Source organism: Nelumbo lutea, chromosome 8, assembly GCF_056320005.1.
Source record: "Nelumbo lutea isolate HS-2025 chromosome 8, American lotus-T2T, whole genome shotgun sequence".
NCBI classification, from domain to species: domain Eukaryota; kingdom Viridiplantae; phylum Streptophyta; class Magnoliopsida; order Proteales; family Nelumbonaceae; genus Nelumbo; species Nelumbo lutea.
The window spans coordinates 33239292-33265736 of record NC_142691.1 but is presented as its reverse complement, the minus strand read 5'-3'; the positions used below and the strand labels follow the sequence as shown (position 1 = coordinate 33265736).

At 37.5% G+C, this 26445-nt stretch overlaps 1 protein-coding gene across 3 annotated transcripts; it reads left to right on the top strand.

The window, feature by feature from the left end:
• Positions 1 to 4104: 4104 nt before the first annotated feature.
• On the top strand, positions 4105 to 24675 carry LOC148843752 (uncharacterized). Of its 3 annotated transcripts, none has more exons than XM_088956741.1 (4): positions 4105 to 4506; positions 4592 to 4825; positions 20508 to 21746; positions 24037 to 24675. In XM_088956741.1, the coding sequence occupies exons 1-4, from the start codon at positions 4247 to 4249 to the stop codon at positions 24608 to 24610; spliced, it is 2307 nt and encodes a 768-aa protein (XP_088812867.1). In that variant the 5' UTR covers positions 4105 to 4246; the 3' UTR covers positions 24611 to 24675. The 3 variants fall into 3 exon arrangements, with proteins under 3 accessions (XP_088812867.1, XP_088812866.1, XP_088812868.1); XM_088956740.1 differs by having other exon boundaries at positions 20454 to 21746; XM_088956742.1 differs by having other exon boundaries at positions 20454 to 21746; positions 23942 to 24675.
• Positions 24676 to 26445: the final 1770 nt, after the last annotated feature.

The following is a 26445-nucleotide window of genomic DNA, read 5'->3' as shown; positions in this document are numbered from 1 at the left end:
TACCCTAACTTTCAATTTGTGACAATTTGGTACCTGATGTAAGATTTTCGTTAGTTAGAAAATCACGTGTGGGTTAAATTTTTCAAAATACCAAGAATACCCTTGATGAAAAACCCTTCTTATTTCCCTAATCCCCTGTTGTCTTCGTTCTAGGTTGAACGAACGAAACTTGTTGTCTTCATTCTGGGTTGAATGAACAAAAAGCACAGGTCGCTTTTTGGCGTTTCATGCATCATTTCAACACCTCCTGATATCACCCAGCTACTACACAGGTCATTGTTATCATCCGTTGATCAGTGTTTCAAGACTTTAAACTCAATCATTTATGCAAATCCTTTTCTTCAAAATCTCTTCTCTTTAGAATCCTTTTCTCAAAAAAGGAAAACTCTCTCTTGGCTCTTGTATTGCCTGGTTCAAAAATCAAAACACAATCAGGGTTTTAATCGTCATTTCTTGGGCCATTTAGCAAGAAGAGCAGCAGCAATGCTGGTGAAGGCATTTAAAATTAGAAAGGTTAGAATAGGAGAGAGAGATCCAGTGTCCCTTCAAGAGGTTGAATAATCCCTCGGAATATGTTCAAGTAAGGATTACACAAAGTGCTGAATGAAGGAGGAAAAAAAAAGAAATTCCAAATCAAAACATTTGAGGCATAGAAGACAAAAAAAATTCAAAACAATCACTACAAGGATAACAACAAAAATCAGTTGTATAGGCTCCATTAGAATTTTAAGTGTCTAGATAATCAGATAGCATATCTTTGTATTCTAATTGATGATGCACAATCACAGGCAAGAAAATTCAGAACTCCAATAGCTTTGATGCCGATTTGTGTTGTTTTTTACTCTAATTTAGGTTGATTTTAGGAAATTAAGAATGTGGACCAACTTAGAAGGAATATAGCATAAAACCATGTAAAAGGGGCAAAAGTGGAAGCAATTCGGCCCAACTAGAAGAAAGGCCCAGCCGAGAATCCTAAGGAGGGAAATTTGGCCCATAAAGAAGCAAGGCCCATGCTCTATGGGGGAACCCAAGGAGAGAGCCTAGCCGAAGCTCTCCAAGGGAGACCATTCGGCCTAGCAAGGGGGAGGCCCAATTGCAACCCAAGTTACAGCCCAAGGGGAGCTCCTAAAGGCGACAACCTTTTAGAAGAGAGAGAGGGCTGAAGAGAAAACTATAAAAGGAGAAGAGAAAGAGGGAAAAGGGGTTCGAATCCCTTTTTGCAAATTAAGAGAAGAGAGAAGAAAGAAGAGGAGAGAAGAGAAGTTTCAAGAGAAGAGAAGATTGCTGAATCCGAAATTGGAGAAGAAGCCATTCAAGGAGATCGAAGTCAATCAAGACTTTGTTGTCTTCTTCTTTGGTTCTACGCAAGTGGTAACATAATTCAGCTAGGGTTTCATGCAATATTGTTTAATAATTTCTCTTTCTTGTTAGCAATTGAACAATGTTTCATGAGAATTCAGATCTGTAATTAGCTCTCTAGGGTTATTCAATTAAGTTGATTCATTCTTGATGTTTCTTGATTAGTGTTTTAAATGTTAGAATAGCTTGGCTAAATTGATCTTGAATCTTGAACTGTTTGAATTGCTTGAGAACGAGTTTAGATAATCTACTATAGTTGTGGCCGAATTGTTCTTGAATCTTCGAATGTCTAAATTGATTGAGAAAGAGTTTAGATAATCCAATCTACTAATCAAGAACCAAATTTAATACAATTTAGAGATAACTTGTATGGTTCGATTGGTGTTCATTCAAATCTGAAATGATGCCCTTCGAATTGTTGATCTTAATGCATGCATTGGGATTAGATTCTTGATAGAGATGCAAGAATCATCACTTATGGATAGAATGAACATGTGTTCGAGAGAGGCTGTCCATATCATTAGGGTTTCACCAAACCATGGCTGAATCCCAATTCAATTGAGTAACCTAGGGAATTAATTGATGGACCGAATCTGTAGTGTTCTCATACAACTTGTTTTCTCATTGCATGAAAGGTGTTTGATCTGAATTGATAGGGGTAGTTTGCTAGTTAGGAATTCAAATTTTGATTAGGTTAAGAATTTGGTTTATCAGATAACACTTGACTGATTCATTATTAGTAATTGTTGTATAAATCCTCGTGGAAACAATACTCTACTCTTCACTTTATTACTTGATCGGCTAGTGCATTTGTTAGTGTAAGCAATACGCATAAGCTAACAATGGCTAGAGGAGTGTTGGGAAACCAGGTTAAAACAAGTCAGACAATCAACAGAGTGTTATAGATGTTCCAAGAAGTTCAAAATTCCATTTGATACCACAATCCCCACCACTTAATCACCAGGTAAAATGGCAGCAAAGTTGTAGTTGTACAAGGTATTGAGACTCCTGGAATTTCTACAATGAATCTGAAAGAAGATTTCAATGTAGTACTCATGTCTCTTAAGAAATAAGAGAAATTTGTGCAACTTAAGTCCTGATAAGAGTTATATGTGCCAGCCATTTACCCATGCTGACAACCAACCCAAAACCCCAACCTAACAGTTTTCTTGTGTTCCTAGGCTACCATAGCTCAAACCGGTTAATAATCTGACTAGATCAATATGATTAATTTCCATTGACATCTCCATCATCTAAGGCTTGTCCTTACTGACCTTCATCTCCAACATAATTTGGCCCTGCCTGAATCTAACTAATTCCCTAGATTTCCCCTATTAGAGCTGGCACACCTCAATGGAATTTGGATCGTCAAGAATCAACCCATTGCCACATTTAGGTAGGTAAGTTAGCATCTGAAGCAAAATGACCAACTCAAATACCATATGAGAACTACTTGGCTGCAGATTTCAAGACAGACAAAGTCTACATTCAGACTATAAAATCTTCTCTTGCAAGAACAATATGAGTGTTTGATGTTTGAACAGAGAAAATAAATCCCTATCCAAGTCAAGGAATGAAGGAATAGCTTTTCATGTTTGGTTTGAACATATTCTTTAAGAAAAATTTATGATTTATCCCAGTGAAGGTTTTGTATGAACGGAAATTCCTAACAAAACAACTTATACATGGTATTTATAATGAGATACTATTTTGATGATGCAATGACGGAAACAGAAAGCAGTAGTAAGCCATTACGAATGGATTATGAAATAGGATTTAAGAAAGTATTTTCCACCTTTCCTAATCAATTGCACGTACAAATGCCAATTGTGGGCAAACATTGTTTCAATTACTAGTCATCCTTGGATATGGCAGTCTTGAAGTGAAAATCCGTAATTGTCTATATCAAAAGGATTCTAAAGTTTTTCATTAGGGGAAGAGGGGTGTAGAGAATTACCTGGAAGAAGTTGCAAAAATGATTGAGTTTAAAGTCTTGAAACTATGAATTATTGTGGGGGATTGCTCTTTTTGGAACCATAAATTAGTATGCTCGATTCGTTCCAATCCGAGTTTTTTGAACGAACAAAACTTGTTGTCTTCATTCTGGCTTGAACGAACGAAAGAGGAGAAGAGAGCCGACCTTCCTCTTCCTTCTGGGTTGTACGAACGAAACCTGTTGTCTTCATTCTAGGTTGAATGAACGAACCCTAGTTGTCTCTTTGGCACCGGCAACAAGTTGTCTTCTCCAACAACGGCTGAGTGAACAATGGGCGCAAGAATGTTCCAGCGGTGGGCAATAGGAGTTGTCCTTCGAAAATGACACTACTCGGATTCTCGATGGCACAATAATTTTCCAGTGTCGTGTATGTCGAAATCAACTTTCCCGATGGCACATTCGCTTGACACCATTGGCGTGAGGGAGCTGGTTCTCTGTAAATGCAAGTATGAACAACATTCCTACTTGCATTGCTCGATGGATTATTTTAATAATTTTAATCGGCCGAAATAGCATTGAGGGTATATAAGACTTTTTATCCTCTAACCGACAAAAATCTAATATAGAATACCAAATTGTCCCAAATTGAAAATTCGAGTATTAAATTATCACTCAACCTAAATTATAGGTACCTATCCGGAATTTTCCCTTATATTATTATTAGCGAGAGAGAGGCTGGGTATTCTAGGCCCCCTAAGAATGAAATTCCCATTAAAGTGTTTCAAGTTTGAGAACTCGAGCCCAAGCAGTGCAAAAGCATTGATTGAGCTGGGTCAAGCAAGGGTTGGACCCAACCGCCAAGTTGCACCGCTACCTATATTATGAATTAATCGATTCTCAAGCTTTGGAATACAGAGAGCAGCAGCACTGCACAAACAAGAACCTACCAGTATGGGTATGGGCAAGAGAAGGAAGAGGAAGAAAAGATCTCTTTATGATCAATCCAGCATGGATACTATTCTCTTTCCTCTAATGCTTGCAGCTCTTGCTAAGCTCGACAACCCATTCTGTGAATCCCTCCTGAAGAAATGTTTAAAGAAACTCCAGCTCTCCCTCCTCACCCAAACCCCCAACTCAAACATTCCTCCCTCCTTCCCACAAAAACTATCAAATGATTTCCTTTCATTGCTCCCTGCCCTTCTAAGATCCAAGTAATGCCCTCAAAAACCGTTCTACATCCTTTTTTAATCCATATTCCACTATAATCGATTAATTCTTTTCTTTCCTTTATTGCAGGAACCCTGAAATTGCGTCTCGCACTGCTGAAATTGTCGGTGCAGCAACACTTTTATCGTTGGATATGAATGAAAGGGTTGTCTCAGATGCTGAGATTTTAAAGGGTTTAGTGGCAGCTTTATCGAGTGGGAGTAAGCGAATTACCATGGCTGCCTGTAATGCTGTTTTGGATGTTTCAACGACATTGATTGGGCGGACGCGTCTTTGCGATTTTTGTGTTGTAGAGAAACTGATGTGAGTATTTTGATCTTGTTGATGCTTTTCAGTGTATTTTTTTCTTTTTATGTGCAATGTTTACTTCCACGTTCCAGACTTGTATTATCGCTTATTTATGACCAACGTGAGGCTGATTACAGAATTTTGATTTACTTTTTTTTTGGCAAAAACAAAGCTCAAGTTCCATCTTTCATTACTTGTAGAAACAGTTTGTACATCCATGTACTTATCAAATATATGAGTATACACATTCTTCCCCTGCTTACATGGCCTATATGCCAAGTCATGAATTTATCACGTTCTTAGCCCTGTTTACAAAATATATATTACGTACATCTAAAAACATCACAAGATGGTGAGCTGGAATGTTGGAGGTCTAGGAAGTGCACGAATAAGAAGAGTGGCGAAAGACTTTCTAAGGAGGCTAAGGTTGTGTTTTGTATCTTTGCTGTTTCTAATATAAACGTTTGGGGTTTATCAATACATTTTTTTTGAGAAATTGTTTAGAAATTGTCTTGTCACATCACCTCAGATAACCACTTCCACTGAAAAAATGGATGTATTGGATTGGTGTTGGCATTTATAATAGAAACATCAAATTTGACGTTTCATGAAGAAGTGAATGATATCTGCATTTCATACTAAAAATGGATTTTTTTTTTTTTATGTAAACAATGGCATATTTTATAAAAAATTTGTATTGATAAACTTCAAATGTTTCTAGTAGAAGCAGCAATGATACCAAACACAACCTATGGTTCTTTTGCAAGTAACAAAAGTTGAAGTGGTCAATAATGTGTGGATGAGGAGTATATGGGGATTAAAAAATAAATAATGGACCTTTTTGCCTTTTATTGGAGCATCTGGTGGAATTTTGATTGTGTGGGATGATAGCAAAATAGAGTGCACAGAAGAATGGGTGGGGTATTACGTGGTATGTTGCTGGAGATTTTTAGTGAGTAGAATGTGTGAGAGTGCATGGTGTGTTGCTGGAGATTTTAATGTGCTGCGTTTTTGTGCTGAGAAAAATGTGGGATCCTCTGGAGTCACGGAAAGCATGAGAATTTATAATGATTTTATTGATGAATGCATGCTTAGGGATATTCCACTGCAAAATGCTTAATTCACCTGGTCTAATTTACAGGAAATTGTAGTGTGTTGAAAGTTAGATAGATTCATAGTCTCATCAGGACCATTTTGGTTTGGTGATAGCAAACACACTGGCTAGACCAACCTTGGATCATTGGCCTCTGTGTTTACAGTCTGAGGAGATGTCCTTTGGATCTACACCTTTTAGGGTTGAAAACATGTCATTAACTCACCTGAAGTTTAAGCAAAATATAGAGAAGTGGTGGAAGGAGTTTAAGCAAAATGAATGAATGGAATTCTCAAGTTTTTGGCAGGGTGGAGAAAAAGGTGGATTTATTAGATCAAGGGCAGATTGGAGAGAAAAAGAGAGGATGGAAGGAGGTTAAGTGATGTTGAAAGACTAAAAAGGGTGGATTCAAACGGGGAATTGCAAACACCTTTAAGAAGGGAGGAGATTTGTTGGTGATAAAAATCAAGGTGTAAGTGGTTAAAGGAGGGGGATGGCAATGGTAAGTTCTTTCATATGTTGGCAAATAGAAGAAGGAAAAAAAATTGATTTCAAGGGCGATGGTGGAGGGAGAGGAAATAAGATACAAGGGGAAAATCAAGAGAATACTACTTGACCATTTTAAGGCTTTGTTTTTACCAAGATGCATGAGAAACCAGTCTTGGAGGGAATTCAATGGGAGAAGATCCCTGAGGAGGTGTGGAAGAAGCTTGAGGAGCCATTGTTGCTAGAAGAAATAAAGAGGGCTATGATGGGGATGAGTGGTGAAAAGTCTCCTGGACTGGATGGTTTCACCATGGCTTTTTACCATGAACATTGGGGAATTATATGTGAATCTGAAAATAAGTTTTTGATGGATTCTATATTTGGGGGAAGGTTGGTAAATGGATGAATGCAACCTTTACATCTTTGGTACTAAAATACGTAGGGGTGCAATGTCTAAAAATGAGCTTAGGCATACAAGTTTAACCACAAATCTTTATATAGTGGCTAAAGTGTTGTAAGTTAGACTCAAGGAGGTTTTTCATTTGGTGGTCTTTGAAGAGTAGGAAGTTTTTGTCAAAGAAAGGCAGATTTTGAATCAAAATTGATAGCAAATGAAGTTGTGGAGGATTGTAGGAAGTGGGGGAGAAAGGGTTTTATATTTAAATTGTATTTGGAAAGGCCTATAGTCATGTAGATTGGGTTTGGGATTAATTGGATCTTGGAATGCTTGAGAACAACTCATTTCAATCCTAATTAATGGCTCCCCAAAAGATTTCTTTAAGACATCTAGGGATATTTGGCAAGGTGACCCTTTGTCACCAATGATGTTTACTTTTTGGTGGGGAGACAAAATCTAGTAGTTTCTCATTGCAGTTCATGGACAACACAATTTTTGGAGAATTTAGAGGATTAGATGATGTGAGAGCTCTTTGAAAAGTTAATTTAGAGAAGTGTAGCTTGGTTGGTATAGGTATGGAAAGGTGAGAACTGGAGTATACTGCAGTTTTGGGATGTGAGATTCCGGGAGTGGTCAATTAAGTATTTAGGCTGCGTTTGGAAACTAGGTAAATACTGGTTCAGTGCATTATTGCACTCCGGTCCACAATTCCATGCATTTGGAAACGGTGTAAAACACCTTTATTATCGATGTAAATTTGCAAACATCTCAGGGTTTTCATCGATTTGAGAGTGGAAAACTACATTGATTTTTTCGAAGTAAAAAATCAGCCCTTCTTTCATCAAGGGAAATAGGCAAGGAGTTTACCCTCATCCACTGGCACGGCGGTCTGAGTAACGGCTATTTTCCCATTTTCCCATTCTTAGATCTGAGATCTGAGGAGTCCGAAATATCCACCAGCCCAGCAGCCTTCTGCTATCCGAGGAGTCTGAAATGGCTATTTACCTTCATCCACCAACAGCCTTTTGAGATATGAGGAGTCCAAAATGTCCGAGCGTCTGAGTGTTTCTAGGATCTGATTGTCTGTGTTGGAGTCTTGAAATCTACACAACGGAGATTAGAGAGAATGGCGAACCTCTTCTGTGAACTCGTTCTAGTGCTGGTGAGAGAACAGCGAACCTCTTCATTTATCCTCCTGATCTACTGAAGAGATTCTGATATATTTTTATTTTGTTGGTTTTTTAGTTCTTCTCTTGTTCAAAGCTCCTGCACCATCATCATTTTCAGATCCCCTTCAACGTATCCATATCCAGGACCTTCTTGGACTGCCTGAAAGTAAGAAATAGCTTCTTCCCCTATTTCGTGGACTTATGTTTTTTTTTCTTTTGGTTTTTGGATTCTCTTGTGTGTTTTCATTTTCTTACTATGATCTGTAGTTCAAAGCTCCTGCACCATCTATCATACTTCGAGTCATTTATTTGAATTTTTCAAATGGAATTTCAATAAGACTCTTCCTAGAACTCCTGAATTTGGGTTCCTTTGTGGATGCCTTTTAGGAGCATCCTAGAAGTATGGTGAACAAGAGGCTGATGCGAAGTTGCAGGTTTGCACACTTTGTGTTGGATCAGTGTTGAAAATAATCAGTTTGGAAGGATTTTACAGAAAAAGAAATATACAATCAGATAGTTTCTCTAAACAGAATTACAGAAACTTACTAATCTAGAAGGCTCACTTTCTGGTTCAAACATGGTTGGAAATTAAACATCTTGGTTACTATCTTGGCGATTTTCCTGAGACAGAAATATTTATTAAGATGCATATGCTTATATAAGTTTTACTTGGGGAGATTAGCAATGGCTGAACCACAACATGATGGTTGGAATGTGAAAACTAACCATTTGCTCTCAATTTTGTATATCAAAGTTTAAAATATCAATTATAGGAAGTTTGAAGGAGAATCTTTGGTCCCAATAGTATTGTTCTGAGCTTCAAATAGATGGAGGAATGCCAATTGAAACATTCTTCATTGGGTTTTATCCTTTTCAATCATTTTTGTTGCTCATACATAGTTGCTGTGTTGAGTCAATTTGGAGTTCCTTGATTATATCTTCTTCTAATTCTTGCTCACTGGGGTGATGCTAGTTATCTTCCATTTGTTACTTGTTTGGTGAATGTCTCTATTGTCCATGATCAGTGTTGTGAGTAAAAGTACCATGCTGATGTTTACTAATGTTTTTATTTGGATAGATACCGATGCTTAGTAATGTTTTCTCATGAATGAAATCTAAAAGGTTTTCGAATTCTTCTTATAGTAAGAAATCCTTCTATGTACTTAGCATGGTGAAACATTAACTATTGGCTAGAGAATTTTCATCAGTTCTTTCCACAGCAAAGGCATGTGTTGCAGAAATTGATGTCTTAAGGTCTCAATATAACTTCATTAATTGCAAGCAGTCCAAGCACCAGACATTTGTTGGAAATCATATGCAGAAGTGACCATTTTCTGAAGAATTTCTTAATTAACCTCATGCATAAAAATGAACCCTGCTTCTGACATAGTAGGGTACATTTATGCTATTTCTTTCTGGATCCTTGCAGAGACAGGATAAATTTCAGTTTATTACTTCTTGTTTGTTGAGGCTTACCATGGAATTTAAAGATTCTGTCTTGGTGGTTTAAACCATGGCCATGTCCTAGTGTCTTAACTTGTTTTTTAATCCTTATTACAATCTCAGATAATCAACTTTATTCTCTTTGAGCGTTCTCCTGTAACCTGCAGCACTGAATCTTCATGGTTAAGGCAAAGATAATATACACATGAATGCATGATGTGTGGGGAAGATAAGATATCCTCAGCAATCCTTCTTCGATTATCATATAATCAACTCCATACTCAGTATTCTTTTAGTTTTTGTCTACTTTGTGAATTGTGATAAATAGGTCTGTTGTGGCATGCCATGTAGAACCCAAAGCAAATTATGGTCTTGACTCATGCCATGCCAAAAGGGTTGCTACTAAAGCTGATCAATTCATCCATTCTTACTTGGATCTTGCTATTGTTTTATTTGGTTCATTTATATTCTAATACATATGTACTTGAAACAATGTAACTAGAAGAATAACAGAAATTGGGAAAGTAGGTTTAGATGGTTTGGAGATGTGCATAGAAGAATACCCACTGAACCTATAAGGGGTGAAAACTGAAAGGTGAGGATCTTAAAAGATCTAGGGAAAGTCTGAGAAGAGAATGGGCTGAGGTAGCAAGAAAAAGATCTAAGGACTCACAAGTTAACAGAAAATATGGCAAAACGAGCTTGTTGTAGCAGATTCCATTATAGTTGGGATAAGACTTATGCTACTGATATCACCATTATTCTCCTTGTTTTCTTGTATTCTTCATTCGAACTTAGAGCATGCATGTTTTTGGTCTATATATTTTACATTAATATCTTGTACAGGGGCATTGATGTCTTTTTTCCTTTCATTAACTTAATCTAATAAGATATCATTATAGGTCTAAATAGTCCAACACCATTCTCTTTTCATTTTATTTCTTTCTTCATTTTCCTCTTCTCTTTCTCTCTCATACCACACACTCAAGTGCATCAAGAATAACCTCCAATAAATGAACTTGGTAGCAGAATATCAAGTCTGAAATCTGAGGGAGTTTCTTCACTACCAATGACCTGTTGATTTCATTAGGCTGTATGGAAGAGCAATGGTACCAGCCACCCCAACTTGGAATTGGAAGAAAATTTGCTAGTTGATACCCATTAGTTTATGGGTTTTTTTTTTGTATAAATTAGTTTTTTTCTAGGTTTTTTGTGAAAATTGTAGAAATTTATATGATATTGGGCCAAAGCTTTCTCTCAAGACTGAGTGACTGTATGAGGCATGGTGTGTTTGATTTATGATATTTTCTGATCAAAAGAATCTGGTTTGGCTTGATTTGGAGCAGTATTGATTTTTGGGCATTTTTTTTCTCATCCTATTTTACCACCCATCTTGTTTTCCCTTTTTACTGTTTTATCAATCCTAGAGGTAGTTGGCTATCTTCTGCTAGTTGTGATAGAGAAATTTGTCTAAGAGGATGTGTGGGTTTGCCCTCACAAGGTTCTTTTCTTTTCCAATATTCTTCTAGACATGGTAGATAAATACTCTAGCTGATTTGCTATTGGGCTACAATGAAAGTTCTCTCTTGCCTGCTATTGATTCGTTTGAAATTTCTTGCTATTTATTGATAAAATTCAGATGTAGTGTCCGTATGATTTCAGATACTACTACTACTACTAATAATAAAAAGAAGAAGAAGAAGAAGAAGAAGAAGAAGAAGAAGAAGAAGAAGAAGAGGAGAAGGAGAGAAGAAAAACTGATCTAGTCGAACTAGAGAGAAAAGGTCGATCATCTCTTGTCGGCTAAACTTTATTTATACCTTTCTAAACAAACCATAATTACTCTTATACCCTCACTTAAGTGAGAGCCACATCAGCTAACTTAAGATCTACTCATAAGTACAATTAACATATAACTTAATGTGATAAGCCTATACTACCCTTCTACGGCCGACTCTAACACTCCCCCTCAAGCTGGTGAGCATATGTCATATAATCCCAGCTTGTTACATATGTAGTCCACTCTTCCCCGACTCAACCTTTTGATAAACAGATCTGCCCATTAATTTTCTGTGTTCACATATGTTGTACTTATCACTCCATTAAGCACCTTCTCACGTAAAAAGTGGCAATCAACTTCTATATGCTTCGTTCTTTCATGAAACACTAGATTAGAGGAAATATGAACTGCAACTTGATTATCACAATATAGCTTCATAGGAGTGTCAATCGAGTACCCAATTTCCTCTAGGAGATGCTTCAACCACACTAGTTCACATGTTGTGTGTGCCATGGCTCTATATTCAACCTCTGCACTGCTTCTTGCTACCACTGTCTGCTTCTTAATTTTTCATGTCACTAAGTTCCCACCAATTAAAGTGCAATACCCTATAGTGGACCTTCTGTCAGATATGGAAGCAGCCCAATCAGCATCTGTGTATCCCTCTATCTCAAGACTTTCTCCACTCTTATATAACAAACCACGACCTGGATCTCCTTTTAAATACCGCACAATCCTTAGAACCACCTCCCAATGTGGAATTCAAGGATTCTGCATAAAGTGACTCACTACACTGACTGCAAATGAGATATCGGGTCCAGTGATGGTTAGGTAATTCAGCTTACCTACCAACCTTTTGTACCTTCCTGGATCCTCAAGCTCCTCACTTGCATCACTACTTAATTTGCCAAGATCCTTTGTTTGGAAGTGATCATGCAAGCAAGTCTTCAACTGTCAATCCCTGGTCTGTCACTGCTTGTGATAACAATATCATCTACATATACCATCAATAGGATCTTCCCAGCACTGGACTCATAGCTGAATACGGAATGGTCAACTTGACACTGTTTCATGCCAAACTTCTTCACCACTTCACTGAGTCTACCAAACCATGCACGGGGGGATTGTTTAAGCCCATAAATAGCCTTAAGTCTACATTGTATCACTCTCCCCCTGACCAACAAACCCTGGTGGTTGCTCCATGTACACTTCCTCAAGGAGATCACCATGTAAAAAGGCGTTCTTGGTGTCAAGCTGAAACAAGGGCCAATCAAACATAGCAACAAGAGAGATCAGAACACGAACAGAACCAATTTTGGCAACTAGGGAGAAGGTGCCTATGTATTCGATACCATACTGCTGTGAATAACCTTTGGCAACTAACTGATTAAAAAAAAAAAACCTTTGGCAACTAACCGAGCTTTCAACCGTTCAACACTCCCATCAGACAAATATTTAACAGTGTTCACCCATTTATAGCCTACAACATGCTTACTAGGCAGAAGAGTGGTGAGGTCCCACGTATGAGTACGAGTTAGGGCCGAGAGTTTTTCTTCCATTGCTTGGTGCCACCCTGGAGAAGTGAGAACTTCCTAGACATCCTTGGGAACAGAGACAGATGATAACATAGAAACAAACTGGCGATGGGAAGCTGAAAGGTGAGATACAGAAACATAACTGAAAATGGGGTGAAGAGTGCAACTGCATTTACCTTTCTGCAAAGCAATAGGGAGATCAAGGTCAAAAATAGGGGGTGGGGCTGGGGTGGGAACAACAGCTGGATCTATTGATGGCGATGAAGCTGGAAGAGGTGCCGGTACTTGACAATGCGTGTATACACTTAATGGATGGGTGGTTGTTCCGTAGGTAGTTGCATTGGAGGCAAAGACTTGATCACAACTAGAACAAGAGGAACGAGATCCTCAATGTGAACTGGAAGGGGAGGTGATAGTGATGGAAGAGAAGGAACATCCGACCTAGAGAAAAAAAGGAACAAACTCAAAGAATGTAACATCAGGACACACAAAAGAACGCCGGGAACTAGGATTTTAACACTTGTACCCTTTTTGAGTCCTAGAATAGCCAAGGAAGATACACTTAGTGGATCGAGCATCTAACTTGTTCATTTCAGGCCCAAGATTATGAACAAAATACACACATCCAAAAACTCTGGGAATAAGGGGAAAAGGAGACAAAGTGGGAAACAAAACAGAGAATGGAGACTGACCTTCAAGGATAGACATGGGCATGCGGTTAATAAGGAAGTAGTGTTTGGGAATATTCATATGATGTAAGAGGGACCAAGCAGTTTCCAAAAGGTGACGGTTCTTTCTCTTAGCCACCCCATTTTGTTGAGGGGTGTAGCGACACAAGGTTTGATGGATAATGCCATGTTGTTCCAAATATTTTTGAAATGGTGTGTAAAAATATTTACGACCATTATCAGAACGGAGAATTTTAATGTGTACACCAAATTGATTGCGAATCTCAACATAAAATTTTTGGAAAATAGAAAACAATTCACTCATTTCTTTCATAAGGTAAAGCCATGTCATCCTTGAATAATCATCAACAAAAATTACAAAGTACTTGTAACCAGTATAAGACACTATTCTGTTTAGACCCTAGATGTCTGAATGGACTAAAGAAAAATGACTCGATATACGACTATCAACTCTAGGACTAAAGGGAACAAGTAACTGAAGAGCTTTAAGAGACGGATGACCAAGTCTGCAGTGCCACTGATGAAGAGAAAGAGATGTCTGAAGGGCTGTTGTCGAACCACCTCCATCAAGGTAATACAGTCCACCAGCTTCATGCTCTCCACCAATCTTCATCCCTATCTTGAGATCCTGAAACACATAAGCAGAAGGGTAAAAAGTGATAGAGCAATTAAGAGACTTAGTCAATTTACTAACAGACATCAGGTTAAAGGGAAACTTGGGAGCATATAAAACTGAGGATCTCCAGAGTAACAGATTATCACCATTACTAACACCACATATGGAAGATGTAGAGCCATTGGCAAGAGTAACAGATTGTGATGTGGAGGATGGAGAAAGGGATGAAAACACACCTAGAGTCCCATTCATATGATCGGAAGCTCAAGAATCTATAATCCAATGGGAAGGTTTGGATGCTAGACGAGCCGTACCTGAGTGTGCAAGGTTAGCCATGTTCTGTTGAGACGTACCCTAAATGAACTGCTCATACTCATCCCGTGGAACACTCAACATCTCCTTTCTAGAGGCATCTGTAGACATAGAGGGTATCTGATCAGTATGTTGAAATTTTTGTCTCGAACCACCACCAGTTACGACTGCATGATTTGCCCAGGTTGAAGGTGGGCCATGTAGATCATAGTAGAAGTTGATAGTATGTCCCTCCATACCACAATATGTACACCTCCTCCAACACGACCACCACCACGACTGTACATGCCACCACCACCACGACCATACATGGGTCCACCACGACTACCATGGCCAGGTTGACCTTCTCTAGTTCCTCCTCTACCTCCATGGCTTCCCTCTCTCGTTGCTGCATGCAAACCTATCTGATATAGTGGAGTTCTCTGTGGGTCCAATTGAGATCTTTCGGAGATGAGCAAACACTTCCTCAAGAGAGGGAAGAGCAGACCCACCTAGTATTTGTGCCCTTATCGGTTCATATTCAGACTTCAACCCTACTAAAAATCTGGTCACATCCAACTGCTCTCTCTGTTGTTGTTGAATTTTGACATCAGGTATAAGAGGGTGATACACATTCAACTCATTTCGCAGATTTCTCTTATTTGCATAATAGTCCTCAAGACTCTGATTCCCATATTGCAAATTGAAATAGTCTTGGTACAGTTGGTAAACCCTAGTAGTGTTGTCTTGTCCAAACCTAATTCTGAGTTTCTCCCATTCTGAGCTTCTCTTTTATTTATGAGTATATAATCTAATGAAAGGGGCGACCAGACCTAATTCTGAGCTTCTCCCATTCTCCTCTGTCTCTCTTCTCTCTCTTACTCAGCTGAAACCTTTTCTTCCCTTTATTTTTTCCTTTCTTTTATAGTTTTTATATCAAAACAGGTTGTTCAAACTTTTCTACTACACAAATTGCCTTAATAAGGCGTCCGACACTGCTGACTCACCACATGCAGAATAAAAATGAGCCAAATGTTCATGAGCCGACCCATTTATTCCATTAAACTTCTCAAAACTAGGCTTTTGATATCCTGGAGGAAATGGAAGTTTGTCATAATGGGCAAGATATGGTTTCCTATAACGAAGGACTGGCGGTGTGCTTGGAACTCCTTTATTCCCTTTGCAATAAGTGTCTTTAGATCTATTTGAGGAGCAGAGTAGAAGTTGATGTTGTTTGTTGAGATGATTCTCTAGTAGATGTGCTTGCTTGAGCTTCCAACTGAGCAACAAGAGATGCAATTTCTATATCCTTTTCTGGCATCTTTCGTTGCATATCTTGAATTTGCTCTTCTAAACTTGAAGTAACAGTCACCATGATTGTCATAGGAGATAGCTCTTGGTTTTCTCTTGAGGGCATAGCCATTCCTTGCAATTGCGACGCAATTTCATCCACAACTTCATCTTCTTGAATTGAAGATTTCTGATCTTCTTGGATTAGATTGACTATGGAAATGACAGACTCACCGGTCAAACTTGGAACTTGAAATGTCTTTAGAATTTTGCAACAATTGAGCTCTTGCTCTAGTGATAGGGCCTTCATAAGGCTTAAATTCTTCATTAGGCATGGTATATGCCTTTGGTGCGAAGTAAAAATCTGCTTGTTTAGCAAACATGTATCCAGAGATGATTGCCCATTTTCAAGCTTCCATGTCCAATTTTACTTTTTTTGATCTTTTTGTAGCAAAATCAACAAGGACAATGGGAGTACTATTTTGTGGCTTTCTAGCCTTTGGAGGTGTCTTGGACCTATTCTTACGAATCATCATTGAAGATTGTTGTGAAAGTTCTTCAGTAAGAGTAAGGGACTTCTGATTAAAAATGACTTTCTTCCCACGAGGGAAGAACTCTCCTCACTTGAAGTCCAAAGTTCAATTACTTGAGGCTTCAATTGTGTAGATGGGGGACATCTACTTTCTTCTTTTCTTTAGCCTTAATAGATGCTTGTTTAGCAAACATGTGTGGGGCCCTACTGCTGTACCTTTTGAGGGTGGGTATAGATATTTTATTAGTATGATTGATGATCATTCCTGTTCAGCATATGATATATGCCCTCCACCAAAGTTCTTATTCCTAAAACACCACAACAAAATGGTGTTGCGGAGAGGAAGAATCACCATCCTTTAGAGGTTGCACGTGGACTGATGTTGAATATGAATGTCCCCAAACATTTTTTGATGGATGCAATTATTGCAGCAACCTATGTGATTAACCACATGACTTCCAAAATATTACAGTATTGTATGTCCCTAATCTCCTCTATTCTCTATTCCTATGCATGTTTTTGGTTTTCGCTGTTTTATTCATGATTTATCCTCTTCACATGTCAAACTTGACCCTAAAATTATTTATTCCATGTGTCTTTTTGGGCTATTTGTCCACTTAGAAGGGTTATAGATGTTATGATCCTATGTCCCATCAGTATTTTGTTTCCATGAATGTGTCATTTTTTGAGTCCAAGCCTTTCTTTTCGACTTCCTTAGGGGGAGCATAGTGTGGAGGAGAAGCAAGTCCGACAAGTCCAACTTCCTCCTCTTCCTCCAGTGTAAGGACCGGTAGAGTTTGAAGGATGTGGAGCAACCCACAACTGTAGTCAACACCATTTGATTCTTTGGAGGCAGATCTTCAATCAAGTACCATCATTCCAATTGATATTCTTGACCCTATTGCTATTGATCTTGTAACCTTGGCATTCCTATTGACCACAGAAAGGGTGTTAGGTTAGGCATCACAAAACATCCTATTGCCCACTAGTCATATGACCTTGTCTCACCTTCATTGTAGAGGCCTTAACCATCCCTGAATGGACATGTGCAAATGCGAGGGGAGATTAATACTCTACACAAAAACAATCGTGAGAGTTGGTTGATCTTCCTAAGGGAAAGGAGCTAGTAGGGTGTAAGTGGGTGTTTTTAGTAAAATATAAGGCAAATAGAGTGGTGGAAAGGTACAAAGCTAGATTGGTGGCCAAAGGGTATGCTCAAGTGTATGGGATTGACTATGTAGAAGCTTTTGCACTAGTAGCTAAAATGAACACTGTGTGGATCTTGTTTTCATTAGCAAGTAATCTCGACTAGGAGTTGCATCAATTAGACACAAAAAATGCTTTCTTGAATGGGGATTTGGAGAAAGAGGTATATATGGTTCAATCACTTGGATTTCGTGCTAATTGGGCTAAAACAATCTCCTGGAGCCTGGTTTAGTAGATTTCACATGGCTATACAACAAGTTAGATTCAAGCAGTGCCAATCAGATAATACTCTCTTTGTTAAAAGAGATCAAGGCAAAGTAGCAATTTTGGTGGTGTATGTGGATGCCATTATTCTTATAGGAAACCGGGATAGTGAAATATAGAAATTGAAGGACTTTTTCGTACACAATTTGAAGTGAAAGATCTAGGGCCTCTTCATTATTTCCTTGGAATTGATGTTGCTTGTTCAAAGAAGGGTATCTTCATTTCTTAGAGGAAATATACCCTAGACTTCTTACAAGATGCATGTAAATTGGGGGCAAAGCTGGCTGACACGACTCAGCCTAATATTGCATATGCAGTGGGCATTTTTATTTAGTTCATGCACTCCCTTGAGGTTGCTCATCTTGAGCTTGTAGAAAGGGTCTTCAAGTATCCAAAGAATATCTAGGTGATAGGTCCTCTATATAAGAAGCAAGACCATATGAAGGTGGAAGCATATATACACTGCTGCAGATTGGGCTGGATTTGTGGATGATAGAAAATCCACTGGTGGATACTATACCTTTATGGGAGGAAACCTAGTTACTTGGAGGAGCAGAAAACAAAATGTGGTCGCAAGATCCAGTGCAGAAGCTGAATATAGAGCCATGCCTCCTCATGGGATGGCTGAAGTTCTTTGGATCAAAAACATGATGGGAGAGTTGGGCTTTATTGTGGATAGTCCTATGGCACTCTATTGTGACAATAAAGCAGCTATCAACATAGCTGCAAACCCAGTTCTACATGATAGAACTAAACACATTGAGGTGGATAAGCATTTTATAAGAGAGAAACTTGAGAAGGGTGAAGTGTATACATCCTATGTCAGCTCAAAGGAGTAACTTGTCGATGTTTTGACTAAGGGCTTTCATCTTCCATGGCACAATTGATTTGCATAACTGAACTTGAAGGGGAGTGTTATAGAAGTCACGTGTGTCACATGATGACTTAAGTGAGGTCACATGTTAAATCACATGCTCTTTAAATAGGGGCATTCTTGTACGTTATAATAGTTCATTGCTACCCTATTTATATCAATCTAATGAGAGCCACCAAGCTAGATTTTTTGACTCCAAAACTCTCTTCATTCTTCTCCCTCTCTTCTCCTCTCTTCTCCCTTGTGTACTGTTTTTCTTCTTTTTATACTAAGATTACAGTCCACAAGTATTCTATAGTTTTTCCCATATTTTGTGAACTGTAGGATAATGTTAAACAGTTCGAGTTATTTTGGGTGTCATAGAGGAAAACAGCCAAGACATGATAGCTGCATTTTCTCTGCACCATATCTTGTACTCAGGTTCCTTCCCTTGGGTTCTTTAATTTTCCCTTTGATAGACCCTAGCAGTCCACGTCCTGTGATGAATAACTTAGATGAAATAGCCTATTCCCTAAAGTTGCACTCATCCAACCTCACATTAGCAATCTGTAGGCTGGATAGTTTAGGGTTCCCAATATTTGAGAGACCCTCAATTGATCTGAAATCTCTAGATGTAACCTCATTTGTGTTGGAAGGCATCTTGGTCTTTTACAAACTGATAGCCAAAACGAAGAAAAGAGCAACAAGAAACACTTCACAATCTGTAGGCTTGATAGTTTAGGGTTCCCAATATTTGAGAGACCCTCAATTGATCTGAAATCTCAGATGTGACCTCATTTGTGTTGGAAGGCATCTTGGTCTTTTACAAACTGATAGCCAAAATGAAGAAAAGAGCAACAAGAAACACTTAGCAATCTGTAGGCTGGATAGTTAAGGGTTCCCAATATTTGAGAGACCCTCAATTATCTGAAATCTCTAGATGTGACCTGATTTGTGTTAGAAGGCATCTTGGTCTTTTACAAACTGAGAGCCAAAAATGAAGAAAAGAGCAACAAGAAACGCTTTCTGCTTGTAACCTTGCAAAAAGCTCCCACTCAAGAGGTCACAAGGGCCTATGAGACTGCCTCTTTCTGACATCCAACAGCTAAATCTGAAAATCTCATGTGTTTCTGGTAGTCAAAGGACTACTTCACTCTTATCTTGCCCTAGTAGGGCACAAGAAAATCTACAATGGGCCTCCTTGGAGAATCATCCAAGGAAAAACCCTAGGATTTGCTTGAGTGAACCACAATGAGGTCTAGGGTTCCTTCTCAAATCAGCAACGAAGTACAAACACCAAAAACAAATGAGAGAGCAGCAAGAATAAGAGATACAATCAGGTTCTAACCTATTATCAGTTGCTCTGATACCATGAAAACATTCAGATTAGAAAAGAAGAGAAAAATTGGAGAAGAAGAGAATTTGAAAACTGGGTGGCAGCTTGTGTCTGTCCAGCCCTAATGTTATCATTTATATGAAATGCTAATAAGAGATAAAGTACAACTCTGCCCCTGGATGGGTGGCAGCACTAGAAATACATAAATAATACACACGACCCAGGTCCGTTCAGCCAAAGAAAAGAAAATAAATAAAATAGACAGCTCAAAACCCACATACTTAGGTCTCACAATAGGAGCATTCCTAGTCTACAGTCTCAAGATGATTGAACTAGAGCAATTATGTATTTCAATTTGATGCATATTTTTGATCTCATCCTAAACAGATTACTCGTAATGGAATAACTTTTTTTAGCTATATGTTCCAAGGGCATTTCCTGAAATAGTTTATTCAAGAGTTATCTTTTCTCAACATAATTTACTCTCTTGTTGTATATGAACACCTCTGTGGATCCTTTCCACTCACTGGGTATTTGGTATTAACCCTCCAAAATCACATTGTCATTTTAGTTTCTTTAATTGTTAGGGATAAATTTCTATATTGTAAGTGCTTTTGCCTTCAATTCTATTTTATATATTTACTCCGATCTGATATCCAATAGGTCTGAATTTCTTCGTGTTGTAGTTTCTCCTGCCAAATCTGTCTCTTTATGCAGAACGGACACTAGAGATAGTATAAACCCCAGAATTGGACTTACAGCAGGCAAGCTTCCAATTTTAGTTCTTTACACAGCAGTGACCCTCATCAACTCATGCAATTTGAAGAATTTGTCAAAAATCCCACGGGAGCTCCGCAAAACCTTCTTGAATTACTTGAAAGAGTTATGGCGAAATGTTCAGGCTCAAATGCTTCTAATTGACATTGTGGACTGCAGCCAAGGGAGATATTATTTTAGTAATTTGAGAACAAATCATCTGGCAGAAAGCATTTTCAGACTTTCTATTGATCTTGATCAAAATCCTATTGCTTGCATATTTGAGTTGGTTAAGAAAAGCATGTTTGGTCCATCCAATTCTGACTTTGAACAATTTATGCTTTGCTATTGGGAGGATTCACCATGTCTTCTAAGGAATCACTTGCAAACTTCAAATGACCATGAAGATATCTTCAATCCTCTAGTACAGTCACTCAATTGTAAAGGAACAGTTGATTCTCTCCTTTCTTCTATCTTGTGCAATCTGGTTTCTTGTCCACCTATCTGCTCAGATGAATTTGACATCCTTGTTTTCCTGGAAGAGGTGAGAGACAAATTGGGTTGTCCTATGATCTATGGGCAGGACATTTGTGTCATAAAAGCAGTGGAGGAAATTTATGGACTCAAACAGGGGAGCTTGAAAAAAGAGGTGCACTTCTTTAAGCAATGTATGAATTCCTTCATCAGTGGTCCTAAACTTATTGATGCTGTTGCTATTCAGCAATGTAAAGAAGCGCACAGAGAGGGCTATACAATCTCACTGCGTGGGATGGAGTTCCGCTCTGAGTACATCTCTGCCATAGCAGATAGTTTAGCTGTTCTATTTGGTCAACCATCAGTAGGTGCCAATTTATACCTAACTCCACCTCAATCTCAGGGTCTGGCTCGACACTATGATGATCACTGTGTGTTTGTTTGCCAGCTGCTTGGAACTAAGAAATGGACAGTTTTCTCTAGGCCAACAGTCCAATTACCTCGATTGTATGAACCTCTTCATTGCATTCTTAGGTCAGAGGATGATTGTGTTGAATCTAAACACATGCAATTTTTGCTCAGTGAAGGTGATATTTTGTATATTCCTAGAGGTTGTCCACATGAGGCATGTACTGTCACAGATAATAGTGTATCCACTGCTGATGATGGATCAACTGGGTTTTCATTACACTTGACACTTGGAGTTGAGGTTGAGCCTCCTTTTGAGTAAGTGCTTGCCAACATTATTTTCATCCTGATTTGATGAACTAAATGGTTCTACTTCTACTGGTTTATCTGCTTTTGAAGATAAAGGTTTGTTCCGTTGTTAAATGTTAGGGTTGACAACGACAAAGATTAGATGATGATGGCTATTATAATGGTGATGTTGATGACATGTATATACACCCACATACACATGTCTATATTATTTATTTCTTAATATCCTATAATGTATATCTAATACATAAATACTATTGATTACATGTTCATTGTGAACTATTAAACTACAAATTAAAATATTATTAGATTGAATAAGAACTATAATACACAATGTTTAGGAAATTAGCTAGGTTTATTGAATTAAATCCAGTGGTTCAAAGTAATACGTACATAAAAAGAGAGACTAAGATCCCTAATTTTAGGTCTAAATGTGCCCTATAATGATTGGTGCCCAAAATTCCAGCAGCCTAGTTGGTTACTTGGGCAATAGGTTTCCAAAATGGTGAACAGGAGTTATCTAGTAAGATGAGAAGCATGAGATAACAATTAGTGTATAGAAAATTGTAAATTTACCTCCTTTTGAGTAAGTGCTTGCCAACATTATTTTTTCCCAATTTGGTGAACTAAATGGTTCTATAGGGTATGCATCCATATAACTCTTGTTGTTATGCACCTAGGAAGAACCTTAGCCAAACTTAATAAACTAAGTAATTAATGCATGTAGGAGAGTGCGTAGTTTAGGTTTATCTATATCTCCTAAAAATGAGAAGGATTTTAGAGTTTAGTTTGAGTTATATTGAATGCTTATGGCCTCCTTGAGAGTTGAGTGATTCCTCCTTAACAGGTCAAATGAGTCCTATATATGTAGGTTGAATGAGTCTTTACCTTTGGGTTTAGTTTTTTTCCCAAGTTCTCCATTTCTTCCTTCTTTTTTACTTCTTTATTATTGTAGTCTCTGAATAGTCATCAACATTTTTTTTCTTTGCTCCCCATTTGCTTGTCCTTTAATTTATTTTGTCCTTCATTAAGTTGGGTTCAGAGTATAAAGCTTGGGTTTAACCTGCATCAGTTGTGTCAGTGATAGCCCTCCAAAATCTGTATTGGTTGCTTGGTCAATTCTAGATATTTTTTTTTTGGTAATCGTCTAGATGATACTTCAGATGCTGGTTAGAATGTCTAATTTCCCCATTTCTCTGGTTCGTTGGTTCTAACAGATTTAGCTGCTTTAAATCAATGGTTTATGAATTTTTTTTTTGTAGTAGACAAATGTTTTTTAGCACAAGCCACTGTAGTGGCAACAGGTGTTTACTGCAGGGTTATTGCACATGCTCGTGAATCCAGATGATCAATTTGATGAGGAAACTCTACTGGGTGGATCCTACTTGTTGCATCCTTGTCGGGTTAAATGTCTATTTTAAAATTTGTGATTAATAAAATCATGACAGCAGTCAAAAGAAAACCCTTATTTTTTTTGAGCTTATCTGGCTTCTTCTGATTGACATTATCCTTGGGCCCTTGTAATAAACTGAACTTACCAGTGGTTACATTGTTTGAAACTAAATGCAGTTGTACTTTTTATTGCTGGGATTTCTTGAAAAGTAGATGTTTCCTATTCAGAGAGAGAAAGAAGGTGGGAAAACAATGGTGTTGCCTGTACTTGGAAGAAACCTTGATTATACACCTGCAAGGATGGGTGTGCATTGTATTTGTATTTGAAATGCAGTATCAATTATTGGTCTCTTTTTCTCGGTCTTCAGTCAACAAGAAGATTACGGCTTATTTTTGTTGTATTCTTTTTTGGGTGCACACGACATGCTTTAGTATTTATTTGAAATGCAGTATCAATTGGCACGTCTCTTTTTATGCCTCCTTGCCCTGCATTGCACATGGGATTGCACATCTTCGTTTCAACTTGTTTACATGGATATGTGGTGGTGTTGACACTAACATAAGGTTCTGGGCCCAGTCTGTGGCAAAGCTCACTGACATGTCCTGGACACTTCACATGTCAGTGAGCTTTGCCACTAATATATATATATATATAGATGATGTCGCATCATAAAAACAGTGTAATATTACATGTATATATATATATATATATATATAGATGATGTCGCATCATAAAAACAGTGTAATATTACATGAGCTGCCCTACGTTTTTGACCTGGCCATTTTAGTTTTTCTCATTTTTCTGATTTTAGATTACATGGATTTGAGGTGATCAAGCTAGAAGCGATATGAGATTGATATCCTGCATCTTCATCAAAATGTTAAAAAGAGTTCTGGCTTGTCACAGGTGGGAGGGATTTGCTCATGTTGCTCTTCATTGTTGGAACCACAACCACAAAAGGTCCCCAGATCCTAGTTCTTTGATGGGAACACTGAACTTCATCTCGGTATATATGTTGCATGTTGCAATCAGGCTAATTGGAGATCATGATCCTAAATTCCGGAAAACTTGCATGGTTGCTGCCATTCCCCTCCACTCTTTAGATCTGAATAGAAAAATGTTCAGCTATGTAATTAATAAAATCGACAGGGAGTCGAGATATTTGGAAGTTTTTAACAGGGTACAAGCAGCCATTGGAAATAACGAAGATATTTGGAAACAGATGAAATGGATACAACACCTTTTTCTGCTGGGAGAGATGAATGATGAAATAGAGTGGAATTATTCTTTGACTGAATTCAGAGACTACATATCATATAGACACATGGAGGTAGAAGATGCATTTGTGCAGCTCAAGTCTAAATTCTGTAGGGACATCTCATTTGAGGACGCATGTCAGAGCTTCAACAAGGTGCTTGAGAAATACAAGAAAACCAGAAAGCAATACATGTCTGGGATGTTATCTTTGCATTGTACTTGAGTTGATAATGATTATGAAAACACTTGTATTATTATTTTCAATAAAAAATGGTTATCTTGTTTTTACTGATTTCCCACGATGCAGTTGCTTTTGTTTTAAACCCCTAGGTTCAGCAGTCATGCTATACATTGAAAATTGACTGCTGAAGCTAGGGGTGCAACTTGGGCCAGGTTGGTTCAGGTGTCAGCAACATTGCCCAATGATGTGCTACCTGAGATTTAACAACTGCCAAATTTACAACCACATGGATAAATCTAGGTTCAAAATATTGGTACCAAGAATCATATCGGTAATTTTATGATATTCAACTTAAGACAAGGTAATTTTATGATACACATTCATGTTTTGGGTACAATCAAGGTTCAAAGTATTGGAACGTAAGTTGTATTGGAATGATAATTTTAAGAGATGTTTCGGGATACATTTGAATATATATATATAGATACAAAAAATCAAGAGATGCATGGTTACATTTATATGGTCCTTTATTTAAACACTTGTAAAGGAAACAAGTTATTTAAACATACAAATCCATACCTCAATAGTTTATCTAAAATGTGAGATATAGGGACAAATTGTTAATTATTGAAGATAATGGAAGAAGTAAAATGTGTATTAATTTTCAGAAAATCAATATAATTTCTATTAATATTTGTTAGTATATAAATTTTAATATTCAATTTTAACATTAGTTATAATGAGCATCCATTAAGAAGAAACATATTTGCTTAAGAGTAAAAATACATATAATTATAATCAACAATTGAATATGGCATAGTGGTTTGTTTGTGTTTATTACAATTTGTAGGAATGCATCAATGAAGTCCTTATAATTCCCAAACACTAAATTCTAGGTTCAAAATTACCATGAATAGGGCATAAATACATGAGAAACATATAGTTAAAGTGGTTTATAGAATTATATGAATATGTACAATTAACACATACTAAATATTTAAGACAAGAATCATCTAATCTTGATGTACCGGCTAATGGCTATATTGCATTTTAAAATCAATTTTATGGGCCATTAATAGGTTATTGTTTGTAAGTTAAATTGCTCATTAATACTTACATAAATATATAATTAATCTAAAATATATTAAATCCATTAGAATGTAAAGATCTAAAAATCTAATAGACCAAAATAGAAACATGGATCAAAATATCAATATGATGTTGCTGATACGAGCATATCATATCTGTTGGGACTGATGGATTTACCCAAGTTGGGAGTGAATTGGGTAAAGTTTCAAAACCTAATATTGATAAAAGCAAATTGGGTGTAGAACCCTTCACCCTAAACCTGAAGCTAAGCCTTCTGTTAGTTCAAACAAGACAGCGAAATAAGGCTTAGTCAGTGTATTCAACAGTTAGTCAAGATATAGTACTCTCAATGATTAACCTTTTTGCTGAATCAATAGTTGTAGCTACAAGAAACAAATTAACAGTATAATAGCAGGAGCTATAGGGGTTAGCAGTTAAACAAATATGACACAATAGAAGTAAATAACTACTAATGAGAAGATAGTAATTGAAATGAAATATAACAATCAAATGCACAACCTGCTATTGGGTTAGTGGTAATGCAGTTAAGTGAATAAATATAAACATTGAACTGCAAAATATAAAGGGTAGCTAAAAGTAGATTAAATGGAAAAGTAAGTGGTAGTTGCACGGGTGATGTGTGCGTAGATTAGTAGTTGGAGAGAGAGAGGACCAACCACCAATATGTAGCTGAGACCATCTACAGACCAACACAAGTAATATCAATTTGAGATTCAAGCAATTGTTAACCTGCTAATGGAATCTTATGGACAAACCTAACTACTAAA

Excerpts from the sequence above, each read along its gene's own strand:
- LOC148843752 (XM_088956740.1), top strand. The coding sequence starts at position 4,247 with ATGGGTATGGGCAAGAGAAGGAAGAGGAAGAAAAGATCTCTTTATGAT. Across the intron at positions 4,826-20,453 it reads TGTGTTGTAGAGAAACTGAT|GTCTGAATTTCTTCGTGTTG; the intron begins GTGAGTATTTTG and ends GATATCCAATAG. Across the intron at positions 21,747-24,036 it reads GAGGTTGAGCCTCCTTTTGA|GTGGGAGGGATTTGCTCATG; the intron begins GTAAGTGCTTGC and ends GGCTTGTCACAG.